Here is a 17,134-nt window from a genome sequence, read left to right as displayed (position 1 = left end):
TAATTAATGTCCTGTTTGTTTTTGCATGATACATTGAATATCTTGTTAATCTAGCTATATATAAGAACAAACTAAGAGGATAAAAGTAAGACTATACCGTATTTATCTTTTTAAATTATTCTAAACAAGACCAACCCTTGGATTTACATTGGGTGGTATAATGGGATCCAAATCACACCGTTCCACACTAGTTAATTCTAATGCGAAAATAAATCTTAAAAAAATTACTAGTACAATGTGAAATATATTTTATTTTGAATGAAAAATAAAATAGATGGGGAAACACCACATAGTTTATTAAAAAATTAAGACAAATTATCGAGATTCGGAAATACCATGCCGTGTGTCTGTGCAATTAGATCTAGTTGCGTAAATGTTTAATATGTGTCTGTGCAATTAGATCTAGTTGCATAAATGTTTAATATTATAGTCATTAATTTACTTTATATACTCGGGTAAATCGTTTGATTAAAATCTACTCTAACATTAATTTTTTAAGAAGTTTTTGTCTTTTTTGCCAACTAATGCTTTAATCAATATTTTTAAAAAATTAATAAGCAAAATTTGTAATTAGAAATTATGTTGAGAGTTGTTCAATTCTTTAATTTTGGAGGGTGTTAGAACTTTTATGATAAGAGGTATTTAACTCTTAGTGTGACTGAGAATTTAATGAAAGAGATCGTTTTTGCAAGAAACATTATGAAACTTAAGTCAGCAGAAAAATTGGTAGGGTCTTGACAAAGAAAATGAACGTACTTGAGATTTTGGACCCTTCCCTCTATACAGACATGAACTTTTCCAAATTTTGAAGATTGTACCATTATGTTGATGTCGGTTGATTAGCTCACGTTTTACCTTTTGAAATGCATGTAGATGTAGGGTTTAGACCAGTAAATTCTTCATTAATTGAAGGTTCAGTGCACTGTTCATGCTAATTGTAGACACAAATCTTAGATATATAGTATTGTCTGTGTCCAAGATGACCAAGGACCTATGCGTGTTAGTGATGTATGTATGGTTCTCGGTATTCAGTGCCGATTTCGTTGGCAATTGCAATTTAGATATTTTGACTGCAATAAAAAATGTTGACCCTTAATTAATCATCCCTCGCCTCGATGTGACCAATGTGGTGCTACTGACTGTGATTAATATAGACCACTTCAAAAGTTTTGTGTATAGTATTACCTGGGTTGAACACTGTTCCATGACTTCAGATCAAGAGTATATTAATTAGAAATCAAAGAAAGACTATAATATTATTTTTTTAATTTTGAACCATCAACTTTTATATTTCCCTATTTTAATCATTAGATTAACACTACACATACTTTAAGCTATTTTTTATTAATGGATAAAAAATATAAAGTTTTAAAATCATCTTTGTTAAAAGAACTTTTATTAATGAAATTAGACCATTAATATAAATATTATGAGTTTGTTGCTAATATTTGTTAAACAATAATGAAAATTTGAATTTAATTAAAATTTAGTGACAAAGTTATATTGATATATAAATAATGATAAATTATTAGTAGGAATGACTAATTTTTTAACAATTAATTTAAAAGTTATATTTACAGGTATTCTTATTAGTTACATAAGTTTGTTTACAATAATAATAATGCATCAAAATTAATTTTATTATGCTTTATATTAATAAAACTATCTATTGATATAGCATATCATATTATTAATATAGATAATTAATATTTATATTAAGAATTTAATTTTTGTTAAATGCTAACCATATCAATTAAAAAAAATTATTTAACTTTACACTGTTAATAGATGGCATTTTTGTTATTAGCGTACCTATTATATATGTCTTGGACAAACTTTTACCTGTATTAGTATTATTATTTATAAGGGAATCTTTCCGTTTGACGCAAGAAATGGTGCAGTGGATCTGCATAATGTTATATATTAACTGCGAGAGTTAGTAATGTTAAGGTGAGGTGTGGCATTGTGATTGTAAGAGAGGGGAAATGGGCTGGGCTATAGCTCTACACGGTGGTGCCGGAGACATCCCCTTTTCATTGCCACCGGAACGCCGCCAGCCTCGAGAGGAAGCCCTCCGCCACTGCCTCCAAATCGGGGTTGAGGCTCTTAAAGCCAAGATGCCTCCTTTGGATGTTGTAGAGCTTGTGGTAAGATTCAAATCAAATTATATTATTTAATTTATACATATTTTTTCTATCGTGTGGAACTTTATAGTGTTGTGTTATACATAATAAAAAAAGATAAATAATAATTTTTAATAAATATTATAGCATTTGAATTTTATATCTTCTACTATAAATATTTATTATATAAATTCTTATCATGTGTAATATCACTCGTTAAAAAATCTTTATTTGTAAAATATTTTTTTAATTATTCTTTTTTATTGTATATTTTTGCAAAAGTAGAACATCTCAAATCAAATATTGTGGATATGTTTGTCTTTTTTTTTTCTTTTGTGTGTGTTTAGACTGCTCGAAATAAATAAGAAAAATTGATCAGCTCCTCAGGTCCGGTGTTATTGGGAAAATAGTCTGATTAAAATAATTTTAATTTTTTTAAAAAATAATACTTGAAATTGTTTTATTTATAATTATATTTTTCACGGACATTATTTGCTAACAGAGAGAATAGTATTTTCTTGAATAATGAATTTCTTACATTATACGGTGGTTAAATCTAGGCGTGGGAAAAAGAAAGAAAGAAAGGGTAAATGAGGGAATTGATAAAAAAAAAAAAAAAAGGATAAAAAGAAAGAGTGAGTATAAATGAGGAGTCAAAAGAAAATGAGAAGTGAAAAAAAAAAAAAAGAGTGAATTTTCTTTTATTTTCTTTGTGAAGGTGTACTAGCACTTTGTGAATCGGTGTGAAAATTTTTCTTAAAAAGGATGAAGGATCAAACTTCAGCCTGAGGTTTGATTCAAAATTATATTAGCCGGTTCTTATTTATCTGTTAAAGGAGAAAATAAATTACGCAATAAAAAATTCTCTTATTTTATTAAAATTAATTACAAAATGTATATACTTACCCTTTGTTAATGAGTTTTTCCTTTACTCTTAACTCAAATAGTATAAATATTAGACGAGAAGGTTTTTACTAAAAATTATGTTAAACGGTATTGAAAATAGAAATAGAAATATATATATATATATATATATATATATTTATTTATTATAATTTTTGACAAAAAAAATTATTTTTATTCCTTATGTTTTAAGGACACTTGTTAGCATTTTCATATTGTATAAAAGGATATTAATAAAAAATAATAATCAATATTATCAGAACGTATATTTAGAAAAAAAAAATTAAAAGAAAAAGAAGGAAATGACATATTTTTTAATTTTAAATTAAAATAATTATATTATTTATTAAATAATAATAAATATATAATTAATACTTAAATTTATATTAATATATCAATTTATAGTTTTATTTAAAAAATATTAATTTTAAATGTATATATTTAAAATACAAAAGTTGTCATTCTTTTCCTTCGCCAACAACTATTTGAAGGTTTTAAGGAAATAGTAAAACAAAAACAATTTTTTTACTCTTAGGACATATAAACACGAAAAAAGGCAGTAATGTACCTTCAAGTCACTTATTTTCGTAGCTGACCCGAAATTAGATTTATGGAATATTCTTAGCTGAGTCTATGGAAATACCTAGTGATTTCGAGAAAAAATAAATAAATGGAATCTATGAATGACAATGCCACAGGCATAGCAGCAGAGTATGGTTTATCGTGCTTACAGTTTGGATCTATGGATTTAGGGACTATAATTATGTTCGAAGCTGCGAAATTTTAAAGCCCTTTCTATTTATATGTAGGAACGTGGGTACTGAACTAAATCAATTGCAATGTAATATTTATTTTATAATCAAAACCTTAGTTTCATAGATTTTAAGATATTTCATGAAGAGAAATGCCTTGTGTGTTATAGAACTTTACTAAACGACTGAATGCTGGCTAAGAGGTTTTGTAGCTTTTGGTTTTATAATTCTTAATATTTCACTCCATTGATTTTCACTCTCTAGCATGTTGTTGTGGGCTTTTTTAACTTTTTAAGGTTCGTGAATTAGAAAATATTCCACACTTCAATGCGGGTAGGGGATCTGTGCTGACCAACAAAGCCACGATTGAAATGGAGGCTTCTATTATGGATGGCAGCACAAAAAGATGTGGAGCTGTTTCTGGGATCAAAACAGTTGTCAATCCCATTTATTTAGCAAGATTGGTCATGGAGAAGACTCCTCACATATATCTGGCATTTGATGGAGCTGAGGAATTTGCCAAAGAACAAGTGAGTTTCGTTAATGGTTACAGTGTATTTGGTAAAGATTATTTCCCCTGATTAATTGAAAAAAGCTCTGAAAAATACTATTCCTTTCTATTTTACGATGGCTAAAAATTCAGCGTTGAATCCCAGTTACAACCATCCATAATTTGAGGTGAAACTGGTTGTACCGTGGGAATTACTATGCTCCTTCCATTTGAGGTGCTTTTGAACCATCATTGCGTATAATAAAGAATTGGAAATGTTTGCTTGACACCCGTTAAATGGGTTCTCACTATTTTGAATTTGTGCAGCTCTTCTTGAGTAGTTATAGCTTGTGGCTCATAGTTCATCAGTGACCATTAACTCTTTGGTTCCAGGGTGTTGAGACCGTAGATCCCAGCCATTTTATTACTGCAGAAAATGTTGAGAAACTACAGCAGGCTAAAGAAGCCAACAGGGTCCAGGTATTTAGTTTTGCCTAATTCTGTGTATGGACAATGCGGTATGCTTAGTTTGCAAAATTTCACCTAAACAGAAGTATATGTATTTGTTACATCAATCACTGACAATTAATTTTATTCCCCCCATATGGTATTGATAGCTTTTGTGCATCAAAACATGTAGATCGATTATACTCAACCCATCCAAAATGGAACCAAGGAAGAAACACCAATTGTTGCTAATGGTGATAGTCAACTAGGAACTGTTGGGTGTGTGGCTGTTGATAGTAATGGGAACCTAGCTTCTGCTACATCCACTGGAGGATTAGTGAACAAAAGGGTTGGTCGTATTGGTGACTCACCTATCATAGGTGCTGGGACATATGCCAACGAGCTTTGTGCTGTCTCAGCAACAGGGAAAGGTGAAGCAATACTACGTGCCACTGTTGCAAGAGATGTTGCTGCCTTGATGGAGTTCAAAGGTGTTTCTCTTAAGGAAGCTGCTAATTGTGTTGTACATGAACGCACACCAAAGGGCACTGTTGGTTTGGTTGCTGTTTCTGCTGCAGGAGAATTGGCAATGCCTTATAACACAACAGGCATGTTCCGAGCATGTGCCACTGAAGATGGATATTCAGAGGTTGCAATTTGGTCTGCTACCTAAATTGTGTGATAACGGGCTTATCTTTTTTCCAAGATTTATGTGTTCCGGATAATGATGTTACTATTTAATTACCATGTTATCCATGCCTTTGCATACATTTAGTGTGTCCTGCATTTAAAATCCAGTTATATTCTATTATTGTGTTTAGATTAAGCATAAGACTTGGATAAGGAAGAAAAGAAAAAGAGAAAAGAGATAATATAAAAGTAAGTGATGATCGCAAATATTTGTTGCTAATTCTCATTAAAATATGCAGAAAAATTAATGTAGTCTAGGATGCAATCATAGTTTGTCTCCAGTGATATTGGATGAGAACATACATCAAACATGTTGTAAACATTAACTCAGAAAGCAAGTAAATGGGAAAGTTTTGTAGTTCCAATTGCAAATTACTCACTCAAAAAATCAAATTGTAAAGTTCAATAAGTAGAATACAATAACCCTTAGTTTGTCCATATAGATTCTATCCCAATTCCTCTTAAGATTTAATACTCTATCCTTTCTTTAAATTAGGTTAATTTAACAAACAAAAAATAACTTTAAATTCTCATACGAAATTAAGTAAATCAATGGGCTCCAATCTCTAATCTTTAGGATTAAGCAACCTTAGAATTAAACTCGAAATTAAGCAAATCAAGTTTAGAATATTTGTTAAAAACGAATTAGAAGTTAAGTAACACCCTCACATTCAACTCTTAACTTAGTTCTAAGAGATTGGGGAAAGAAGAAATTCATGAGAAAAGTGGTTTATATTAACATTAAAGGCTAAAAAATTCAAGAATCTATATGAACTCACTAGGAATTACAAGAAAATTAGCCCTCCATAAGGATGGGTCTCATTATTACAAGAGAGAAATCAAGAAAAATTAATGACACCAAAGTAAAAATCAAAGAAAAGTAAGAAGAAAATAGAAAATCAAACCCTAGGATGTGGCTTTGGCTATTACCCAAAGTTGACCTAACTCTACAAAAGTGTCCCCAAAACGGAAAAAAATCTAAAGTGGCAAAAAGCTCTTACCCTAAAATGGTAAAAATCTATTTATATTAAGTTTGACGCCTTTCATAGTAATTACTCTCGCTCATAAGAGTAAACACGTGCAGGTCCTACAACTTGGGACTCTCGTAAGGTCTGAGTGCTTCCTTTGGCTTTGAAGTGATCACTATTGCTTCTAAAAGTGTTTACTTTGGCCTGTCCCTTGGAATTGGCTCTCTGATTTTCATCTCATATTTTCCAAAGAGCCAAAAATCTAAGGGATTTTCCTGGAAATTCCTGCATAATTATTCAAATGATCAACATTGCAAAATATATTTACATAAATAAGTGTAAATTGAACAAAAATTAAGAAAGCTCTGATTTTTAATCTAAATGAGATTTTTATGTATTTATCATTTTTAAGTCTATTTTTTCTGTTAAAAATCTATAAACAAATAAACAAAATATTTATAAAATGTGGATTCATCACAATCCCAAACTTAAACTTTTACTTGGCCCTAAGCAAACTAAAACTCAATAAAATTGAATGTAAAGGGTTATATTTATCCAAAAAAAATTTTCTCAAAAATTTTCATTTCAATCTTAAACTCTAATTGACGCTTCCACTATTTCCAAAATCATGGATTCATTCAACAAAGAAATCACATTGATATCAATTATTTTCATGCGAAATCCCACTAAATTGAAATCAATTCTAGTAAGGTTTCATGCAATTCACATCATGCAAAGAAATTATCTAGCTCACAGAATTGTGTTTCACTCTTCAGTCATCAGTGTTTCAAGATAAATGTTTCCCTGAATTCATGCATTTTGCCTTACCCTACCTTATGTTTGCCTATATTCTCAATCTCCTTTACCTAGATACAATGAATTCACCTATCAAGAGGGCTTTGTTGGTCATACATGAGTTAGGTTAGGTTTAACTTTGATCAAGGAGGGTCAAAAGCTCAAGTGAGTTTTTAAGAGAAGGGATTTCTTTTGAGTGAATGAACACAATAACTAGAATAGAATGCATTAAATAATGCAGCTTAAGAGGTTCAAGCATTCATTTACCAAAATTTTTTATTTTTACCTTATGTGGGGTTCTTTTCAACACATGGCCCTTGCTATATTTTTCTTTTCTCTCTTTTTCATTCATTCATCAATTGTGATTTTATGGACTTTGACAATCATTCTCTTCTTCAAATTTAAGCATTTTTTTTACATGTATTATTAACAAGTATGATGTCCACTACCCCAAACTTAAGAGTTTGTGACCTCAAGCAACTACAGTCATAATCAGCACCCCAAACTTAGTTTATTGCATCCACTCTTGATGCAACTCAAAAGAAATTCCTCTCTTAAGGTAAGAAAAAGAGTTAGGCAGTTTAAGTTTGGCAAAAATGATAGTTTGGAACACGGTAATTAAGGCGGAAGTGTTCTAGGGTGGATGAATGTGTGCAAAGAAGGTCTCAATCATCTAGAAGAAAAATTGCACAAAGCATATTCAATTAAGAAGTAGGACAAGTTCTAAAAAATGAATGCAAAAATATATGTAAACTGCACACAGAAAAGAGAATTCAAGGCCCAAGTCCCTACCATGGTAAAGGTGATAATTACTTAGCAACATGTGAGTACAATTCACCTTAAAAGAAAATATGTTCAGTTTGGTATGAATGGTAATTATTTACAAAATAAAGTGTATTCAAGAATTGAATGGGAAGTGCAATCAGAACATAAAATCAGAATACAAAACTGAACTAAATTAAAAAGAGAAAAATAATAAAAATATTTTTTTATTTTATGTTAGAACTATGCAGGAAAATTAGATTAAAAACATGTGAAATAGAGGCAAAGAAATCACCCATATTTCATAGATGATGGATTTACAACTCATGGATCAAATTCATGAGTTGAACGGATGCATAGTGGATTCAGCACGGAAAGGAATAACAGAAATTGAATGGATATTTATGTATAAAAGTAGGGAAGCTGTTACAAAAAATTCAGAGGAATACTAACTAGCAAGTGCACTAAGTAGTTGTAACAAGTAATAAAATTTGGAAATCAATATGAGCCCCAAGTATCATCCACAAGGATCTTATTTTCAATTACTGCTTCACAACTTAGCAATTAGTTGAACCACACAATTCGTTTGGAAGGTTTGTAACATGTAAAAGTAAGAAATAAAAATAATAAAAGGCAATAAACTTGCTGTAAAAACAGAGTACGAATTTTGTATTAAAAATGCTTTATGGAAAATAGTTAGGAATTAGTTCACCAAATTTTCAATTGCAATATAATCATATTATGAACTCTTGAGAATTTTAGTTAATTGATAATCAATTTCACTTCTTTAACCAAACGATAAATCCTTGCCTCATTGATCCTAATACCTAATTAAACCTCCCTAATTCCTTAGGTGAAATTTAATCAAATACTGCATTAAGTTTTAGAAATTATAAGATTACTAGATCATGATACTTATTCCTAAGAGCTCAATAACCTAGGCATATGATTCAGATTTGCGAAATAAACTCAATTTCCATTGATGAAGATTTCTCTAAGTTTAATTGCATGAAGGATTAGTTCACAACTGCATTAAGAACATATACTTAATTCAATTAAAATCTCAAGATCCAAATCCACAATTACATAACAATATAAAATCTGGATCCATAGATCTCCAATCAAAAAGGTTTAGAACAACATTACAATAGAATAAGGAGAAGTAAGAGAAGAAGAAGACAAAAGGCAGAAAAACATGTTCTAAGACCCAATCTTCACATTGATTCCTCTAGCAATGAAGTTTGAAAGTCACTCCCAATCTCTCTCTCTCTGACTTCTCTTGGAAGTTAAAACAGTTACAAAGTGGAAACTAACAAAAAATGAACAAAAGTCCCCTATCTAAAATCTTAACTTCTATTTATATCCCTTTTTCCGCCTTTTCTACTTCTTCAATTTATTCTGTGAGAATTATATCATGAAGAGTTTTCTAGAAGCTTCTATAGTTGAGGTGGGAACTCAAATCGTCCATAGTTGACGCTTTAAAAGTGATTTTCAAAATTCTATTAATTTGCGTGGACACTCTGGTTTAGAGCTTTTGCCTTGCGCGTGTTCACTTTCAGCAGTCAGAGTGTTAATGCGCAGCTGCGCGTGGACAGTCTCAGTGGCGAGAGTGTTAACGCGCAAGGTTCCTAAGCAAATTAGCCTTGGGCATTATCACTCTCAGCAGTGAAAGTATTAACGCCTAGGCTCTTCACAAATTCTGTTGCTGGAGTGTTCATTTTTAGCACTTAGAGTTGTTACGCACTTGATCTTCTTGTATTTTCTTCTTCAAAGTGTTAACTGTATCCACTCAAAGTGGCTACGCGTAATACATAACACTTAATTCTTGATCTTTTAAGCCCAATTCATCAACTTTGTTCACTTGAATATCAACTTCAAGGTCTCAGCTCAAGCTTCTGTACAAAAATTAATTCTTTTTAAGCCAATTTTCTCTAAAATTAGAATAAAATCAAAAATTCCAAACTAACTACAAAATTAAGAATATTAATACAATTTTTATGGTATTTTCAAGTTTATTGAGTACTTTACCACTTATTTATTCCCAAAACTATACTAAAAATGTGGATTTATCACCACCCCAAACTTAGAATTTTGCTTGTCCTTAAGCAAATCAAACCAAACAAAAAGGAAAAGTTCATCCATTTCTCAAAAATCAATTAGCAAGCTGCCTTTTTGATGTGATCCTAGGAGTCATCAGATCGCTCATGTATATACTTTTGTACTTGCATTGTTCATGCTTAGAATAGTTTGTTTTGGGCCTTGTATTTTGGTCATGGGCTCGGGAAGCCCATTGGGCTTTGGGGTGGAGTCTTTTGTATTTTTCTTTGGGCTTGTATTGGGCCATGTTTCAGGGCATGTATTCAGCCCAAATCCCCATCCCCTTTCTTTTCCTTGTTTTAAGGCCTATTTGAGACCATTTTGGGCCTTGAGTTAGCTTGCCTATATATAGGCTAAGCTCCTTTGTAATTTTCAGATTTTAGATTCATTTGATGCATTGTGCATTTTTCTCCTCCCTTGTGAGTTGAGTTTTTCTTTGAATTTTCTCTTTAGAAAATTCATAACACTACTCTTATCATGGATTCTTCCATATGGTGAATGCAAACTTGGTTTATCTTCAATCCTTTGAAGTGGTGCTACATCAATACTTCCTCCTTCTTGCTTTCCATTTGCAATTTTCTTTCTTCTTTTTGTTGGAATACATGATTTAAGGCATATATCATGGATGGTCTACCTCTTGGAGATCTAATTCTTTGGTCTTTCTTGAAGATTTCCTCAAGAAACACATCATTTGGTATCAAGAGCATGGCACAAGAGGTATGTTACATGCAAATCTGAATTGTTTCACTTTTGATCTATGCAATTTGACCTTGAATTCTTCATCTACACACTTCAATCTCTCTAAATTCGTATTACTTTGGCGATGATTCATTTTTTACAATTTTTTCTCGTCAAAAGCTTTCAAACTTCATTTCTAGATCTGCACTTTTATACCTTTCTTTTTTGAAATCTAATTGTGAATTCTTCATTCTCACATTCTCTTCTACACAAATCTTCCTTCAATTTTCGGATCCATGACATTTCATTTTTCCCACCAAAATTTGGTTTGAAATAAAATTTAGATCTACAAGGAATTTTTAAAATCTGATTGTAAATCCTTCATCTACATCAATTTCCACACAAAACCATGTGCTAAAATTTAAGATCAGCTAACTTTCAATTTTTGGCTCCAAATTGGTTCATTGTTGATTCAAACCTCCAAAACAATGAAAATCTTGTGTTTTCACTGAATTTTTCTTGATCATTCTGTTTCTTAGTGTCTTTTATAGCTTTTAACCGATTCACTTTCTTGAAATTCAATTTTTAGTTTGTTGAATTTCAAAATTATGATTGCTAAATCTTGGTGCCAAAATTATGCATGATTGTTCTTGTGTTCTTGGTTGTTTTCCTTGCAATTCTAGTTGTTTGATTCATATTCTAGCACTTTGGACAGTTGTTTAGTGTTATTACATTGTGTAAATGTGAATTGTGATGTGCTGGACTTTTCTAGAACAAAAGATCCATCCATTGCTTCTTGTCTTGGCTAAAACTCATCTAGCTTGATTTAATTCATTTTTGTGTTTTAGGATGTTAGATTTGATGTTTTCTTAGAGTCTTAATTCTGTTCTAGCAAGTGTTATTGGTTGTATGTTTTTTTCCTTGCTTAGTTTTGTCTAAATCAAATCCATATGCAACAATAAATTGATTCAATTTTGGTGTAATTCATTGTTAGGTATTTTTGGTACCTTGCTGAAATTAGTACAAAAACATTAGTGCTATAATTGTGTATTTGTGAAAAGGAAAAGAAAAAGAAAGATACCAAAATATTGAAAGGAGATAGTATAAAAAATGAGAAAAGGAAGAGCAAAAGCATATAAAGGAGAAAAAAAAAGGAAAGAGAAAGTTAAAACCGAGAATTATATGTTGTGTAATTCATGCATGTTTTTGCATGATAACATGTTCATAGTTTGAGAATCATTAAATTGCAAGGTTGATTGTGTGCTAAATTTGATCAAGATAGTTGCATTCTAGAGTTCCAGGGGTTCCTTTTGAGTGCTTCCTTTTAAAGTTGCCTTAATTCTAGTTTGTCTTTTATTGATTTCAAGTTAGTCACATAACTACTCCTTGTTTGAGTTTAGCTTTTATTGTGTGAAACTTTTCTTGTTTTGTCTCTTTGGAATCCTTAAGTTTTGTATTGAATGGTTACCAATTGTGCCTCATTTGCCTTCAAAGCATGGTAGCATAATAGAAGATGAGTAAGAGTTGAATGGTTGTGTATTTATTTTTTGGGAAATTTATTAAGAACTCATGTGTGTCTTGAGTGTAAACACGTGAGTGAGTGGAGAGTACCCAAACACTACACACACACCCTCATTAATTGTGATTATACTAACTTCATGTGTTCTTTGTGAGCTTGATCCTACCTGGAAACTATTGGACTTGAAGACTTGTAATTTTCCTTGGAGCAAAGCCTTGTAACTTGGGGTGAAGGGGCTGTTTTGGTTTCTTTTACTCCTTGTATTTGGAGAATTATATTTGCTTGGGGTTGGGAATTTACAATTCTTGCAAGTAGATCACTTGTAGTAGGTTGAATTTTACCTTGTAAGTGGACATTGGACTTTGGTTTCTAAGTAGTTATAGGGTAATTTGTGCATAGGCCTTAGTTTAAATTTTGCACACAACTAATACATGCTAGTTTAGGCTTGTGTGATTGATTTAAAGCTTTGCGATTAGGGTCATTGCATTTTCGGGTGTTGGACTAATATTCCAATCCTTTCCTCCCTCCATTCTTTGCATTTCATGTTAGGATCTCAGGATGTGAAGTAAGAGTTCGCACCTTTTCTGCCTCATTCTAATTTTCTTAGTTTTCTTTGAGTCTAGATCCGACTAGCATTGGTAGCACTTAAATTGTTTTCCTATCTTTATTTGTTTTAAATTTTTGAGTTAGGGTCTAGGATAATCATTAGAGTCCACTTTTAGTGTTGTAACTTCGTAAAATAAAGCAAACAAGAATGGAAAGTGATAGAAGTAATAGGAGTTATAGAAGTAATAAGAGCCATAGGAATGGGGATGAGACTCCCCCTCCACCCTATGTGGCTAATTTGATGGTTCAAATGGAAGCTATGAGGAGAGAATTAGCAAATCTCCAAAATGGAAGAGATAGGGAAGAAGAAAGAAGAGGAAGGGATAGGGTTAGTGAAAGAAGTTATAGTGAAATAAGCCCTAGAAGAGAAAGACATGATAGAAGAAGAAGGGAAGATTATAGAGATAGACATAGAGAAAGAGATAGAAATAGAGTTGGAGATGAAGATACTAGACATAGAAGAGATGATAGGTTAAAAGAAATTAAGCTAGAGGTTCCCCATTTTCATAGAAAAGATGATGTAGAAGCTTACTTAGAATGGGAAATGAAAATAGAGCAACTCTTCATATGTCATAGTATTGAGGTAGAAAATAAGGTTAAGATAGCTATCCTAGGTTTTCAAAATTATGCCCTATTTTGGTGGACAAACCAAACACGTGATAGAAAAGATATAGGGTTGCCACCCATAGAAAATTGGAAAGACTTTAAGGCCATTCTTAGGAAGAGGCATGTGCCCACGTATTATGGCCGTGAGCTTCTTAGCAAGCTCCAAAGGCTTACCCAAGGCTCCAAGAGTGTTGAGGAATATAGGAAAGAAATGGAAATTTACCTTATGAGAGCCAACATCCATGAGGAAGAAAGAGCCACCATAGCAAGATTTCTAAGTGGGTGGAATAGGAAAATAGGAGATGTTGTGGCATTTCTACCTTATGTGGACTTAGATGATGTAGTACAACAAGCAATGAGGGTCGAACAACAACTCAAGAGAAAAGGATCTTACAAGAAATTTAGTTCAAATTACCCTAGTTCCTCTAAGTGGGGAGATGGAAAAGGCAAGGAGGATAGTTATAAAGAGAAAAATCAAGAAATAAAATCCACCTCAAACTTTAGGAAGAGAAATGAGAAATTCCCTAAAACCCAAAGCTCTAAGCCTAGCACAAGTGAGGGAAGTACCAAGACTTCATCAATTAAGTGTTTTAAGTGTCTAGGTAGGGGACATATTGCTTCTCAATGCCCAACTAAGAAGGTTATGATTTGTAAGGGCAAGGACCAATATTCTAGTCAAGAAGAAGAAACTTCTTCATCATCCTCTAGTGATAGTGAGAGGCAATCTAGTGGGAAAGAAGCTTGTGGAAGTGAGGGGGATCTTTTAATTATTAGGAGACTCTTGGGAAGTTAAGTAAAAGATTTAGATGAGTCTCAAAGAGAAAATATTTTCCACACTAGGTGCTATATCAAAGGCAAATTATGTGCACTAATTGTGGATGGGGGAAGTTGTACCAATTGTGCTAGTGTGAGGCTAGTGGAGAAACTAGGATTAGAGACTACCCCACACCCTAAGCCATACAAACTTCAGTCGCTAAATGAAGAGGGTGAGATGTTAGTAGATAAGCAAGACAAAATAAGATTCTCCATAGGTAATTACAAAGATGAAGTATTTTGTGATGTAGTTTCTATGGAGGCTGGCCATATTTTGTTAGGAAGGCCATGGCAATTTGACAAGTATGCCACCCACAGTGGGACCTCTAACAAAATAACCCTTGTCCGTGAATCTAAGAGGATCACTTTGATTCCTCTAACCCCTAAGCAAGTAATGGAAGACCAATTAAAAATGAAATTAGAAAAGGACAAAGAAAGGGAGGCCATAGGCTTGCCAAGAGGCCAAAGGCCTAGTAAGAAGGAAAAAGGTAAAAAAAGAGTTAGAGGAGATAAGGGCAACTATGAGCTTGCCTTAAGTCTCAAGAAGGAGGGATTTCTTACCAAGATGCAAGATGTAAAAAGAATCTTTTATAGTGGCCAACCATTGTACCTATAATGCCATATGAGTCATTTGACTCTTGCCACTACTCCTTCTTCTTTGGATAAAAGAGTCAAAGCTCTTTTACAAAATTTTAAGGTTGTGTTCCCTAAGGAAATTCCTAAAGAACTACCATCTAATTGAAGGATAACATAAGAAGTAGATTGGACACCAAGTGTCTTTTGCCCCTTTAAGATTTCATGTACCTCATTCCTTATTCATATAAGACTTTGTAGAATTAGGATTTTCTTATATTCTTTTGAGTTGTGGTACTTTAGACATAGATCGTTTGTTATAATTTTTGAGTCTAGGCATTTAGGAACACATATGTTGTGTATGAACTCGATCCAATTTCCATTTAGTAATAACATGCTACATTTGAGGTCCAATTCATTAGGCCTGATAAGCAATAGATCAATTGTTTTCTCATTAGGTAATAATCCAATCATATTAACACATGACCTTGTGCATAATGATGAGTTCATATCACAAAGGAGAATGCATGTATCCCACATTTCAACTAAATGGAAATGTGGGATACACTTTGTTAAGACATTACACTTTATATACTAATAACCATGTCTTCCATAGTTTTGTATGTAAATTTCTTATGGGGATATCTCATTAATTTTTGTATGAGATTTTGTAATAAAATGCTAAAGGTCAAGCGGCTAATCTTTGATTCAGGTGGGTTCTTTCCATGAATAAGCACCTGATCCCTATCCTTCACATTTCCTGAGACTTATTTTGCATCCTTTACTTTGTAGGCAACCTTGATGGCTTGCATGAGAAGCTTAAGGACGCTTCAAATTCGTGGTCGAATTCTTCCCAAGAAGGAGGGAATGATGTGATCCTAGGAGTCATCAGATCACACATGTATATACTTTTGTACTTGCATTGTTCATGCTTAGAATAGTTTGTTTTGGGCCTTTTATTTTGGTCATGGGCTCGGGAAGCCCATTGGGCTATGGGGTGAAATCTTTTGTATTTTTCTTTGGGCTTGTATTGGGCCATGTTTTAGGGCATGTATTCAGCCCAAATCCCCATCCCATTTCTTTTCCTTGTTTTAAGGCCCATTAGAGACCATTTTGGGCCTTGAGTTAGCTTGCCTATATATAGGCTAAGCTCCTTTGTAATTTTCAGATTTTAGATTCATTTGATGCACTGTGCATTTTTCTCCTCCCTTGTGAGTTGAGTTTTTCTTTGAATTTTCTCTTTAGAAAATTCATAACACTACTCTTATCATGGATTCTTCCATGTGGTGAGTGCAAACTTGGCTTATCTTCAATCCTTTGAAGTGGTGCTACATCAATACTTCCTCCTTCTTGCTTTGCATTTGCAATTTTCTTTCTTCTTTTTGTTGGAATACATGATTTGAGGCATATATCATGGCTGGTCTACCTCTTGGAGATCTAATTCTTTAGTCTGCAAAATAGTGACTCATTTCATCAATCAAAGATCTCTAAAACCTCAAATAGCTCACTTATTCAACTCTAATCCTCTCAATACACACTCACAACATCAAATCTCAATTCATGTATTAGATCAACCCCAAAATAAAGATGCAGCAGAATCACAGAAATGAAATTGCAAAAATTGAACAAAATGAATAATGAAAATTCAAATGCAGTGCAAAAAGCTTAAAATGATTCAGAAATGTGAGTTGCCTCTCACAAAGCGCTCTTTTAACGTCACTAGCTTGATGCCTATTGATCTTTGGTTCTAAAAGATGATTTTGATGATAACGGCTCTTGCTCTATCTTTAAACATTTCCCCTTTTTCTCACTAACTTGCAGCTCTTTATTTAATTCAGAACTTGAAAGAAATAAGAGTGGAGGGACTTCCAGTAGTTTAATATACTCATTAAGTTTCTTTCCCTCCTTCTCATTATCTTGGTATGTTACTGCAGCAAGGATCTCTTTGAGTATAGAATTATCATTTTGTTTTCCCTGCTTAGGATGCTGCAGTCCTTGAGGAAATAAAAGCTTTTTGCATTTAGCTTCATCTATTGGTTTGTAAGCATCTTCAAACAACTGCTTTTTGGTTCTTTTTTTAGGTTGTGTCTTGTTGCAGTCCTTTGTTCGTTTTCTCTTACATTCTCTTAATAGAGCTAGCTTCTCTTCCCTACAATCCTCTTATTGATTATCTTGATCATTATTCTCTTCAAATTTATCTAATACTTCCTTTTTCTCAGCAATTTTAGCACTTGAACATTCCACTTCACTCCTTGTACAGACAACTTGGCTTTGCTCTATTGGATTTACAATGGTATTGTTAGGTAATTTTT

The 17,134-nt window shown here is 32.5% G+C and overlaps 1 protein-coding gene and 1 pseudogene across 1 annotated transcript; both read left to right on the top strand.

The window, feature by feature from the left end:
- The window catches only part of LOC113851966, a 221,694-nt pseudogene that overhangs the window by 182,124 nt on the left and 22,436 nt on the right, over positions 1–17,134 (top strand).
- On the top strand, positions 1,986–5,388 carry LOC113852957 (isoaspartyl peptidase/L-asparaginase-like). The gene is made up of 4 exons (XM_027483381.1): positions 1,986–2,147; positions 4,075–4,308; positions 4,662–4,748; positions 4,909–5,388. The coding sequence occupies exons 1-4, from the start codon at positions 1,986–1,988 to the stop codon at positions 5,386–5,388; spliced, it is 963 nt and encodes a 320-aa protein (XP_027339182.1).

This window comes from Abrus precatorius, unplaced genomic scaffold (assembly GCF_003935025.1).
Source record: "Abrus precatorius isolate BTA unplaced genomic scaffold, Abrus_2018 Scaffold10, whole genome shotgun sequence".
NCBI classification, from domain to species: domain Eukaryota; kingdom Viridiplantae; phylum Streptophyta; class Magnoliopsida; order Fabales; family Fabaceae; genus Abrus; species Abrus precatorius.
Note: the sequence above shows the minus strand (reverse complement) of the source record. Positions and strands in the feature narration are given on the sequence as shown.

Bases quoted from the DNA above. Each gene is read 5' to 3' on its own strand.
- LOC113852957 (XM_027483381.1), top strand. From the start codon at position 1,986: ATGGGCTGGGCTATAGCTCTACACGGTGGTGCCGGAGACATCCCCTTT. The intron at 2,148-4,074 runs GTAAGATTCAAA...TAACTTTTTAAG, and splicing joins TGGATGTTGTAGAGCTTGTG to GTTCGTGAATTAGAAAATAT. The intron at 4,309-4,661 runs GTGAGTTTCGTT...CTTTGGTTCCAG, and splicing joins AGGAATTTGCCAAAGAACAA to GGTGTTGAGACCGTAGATCC.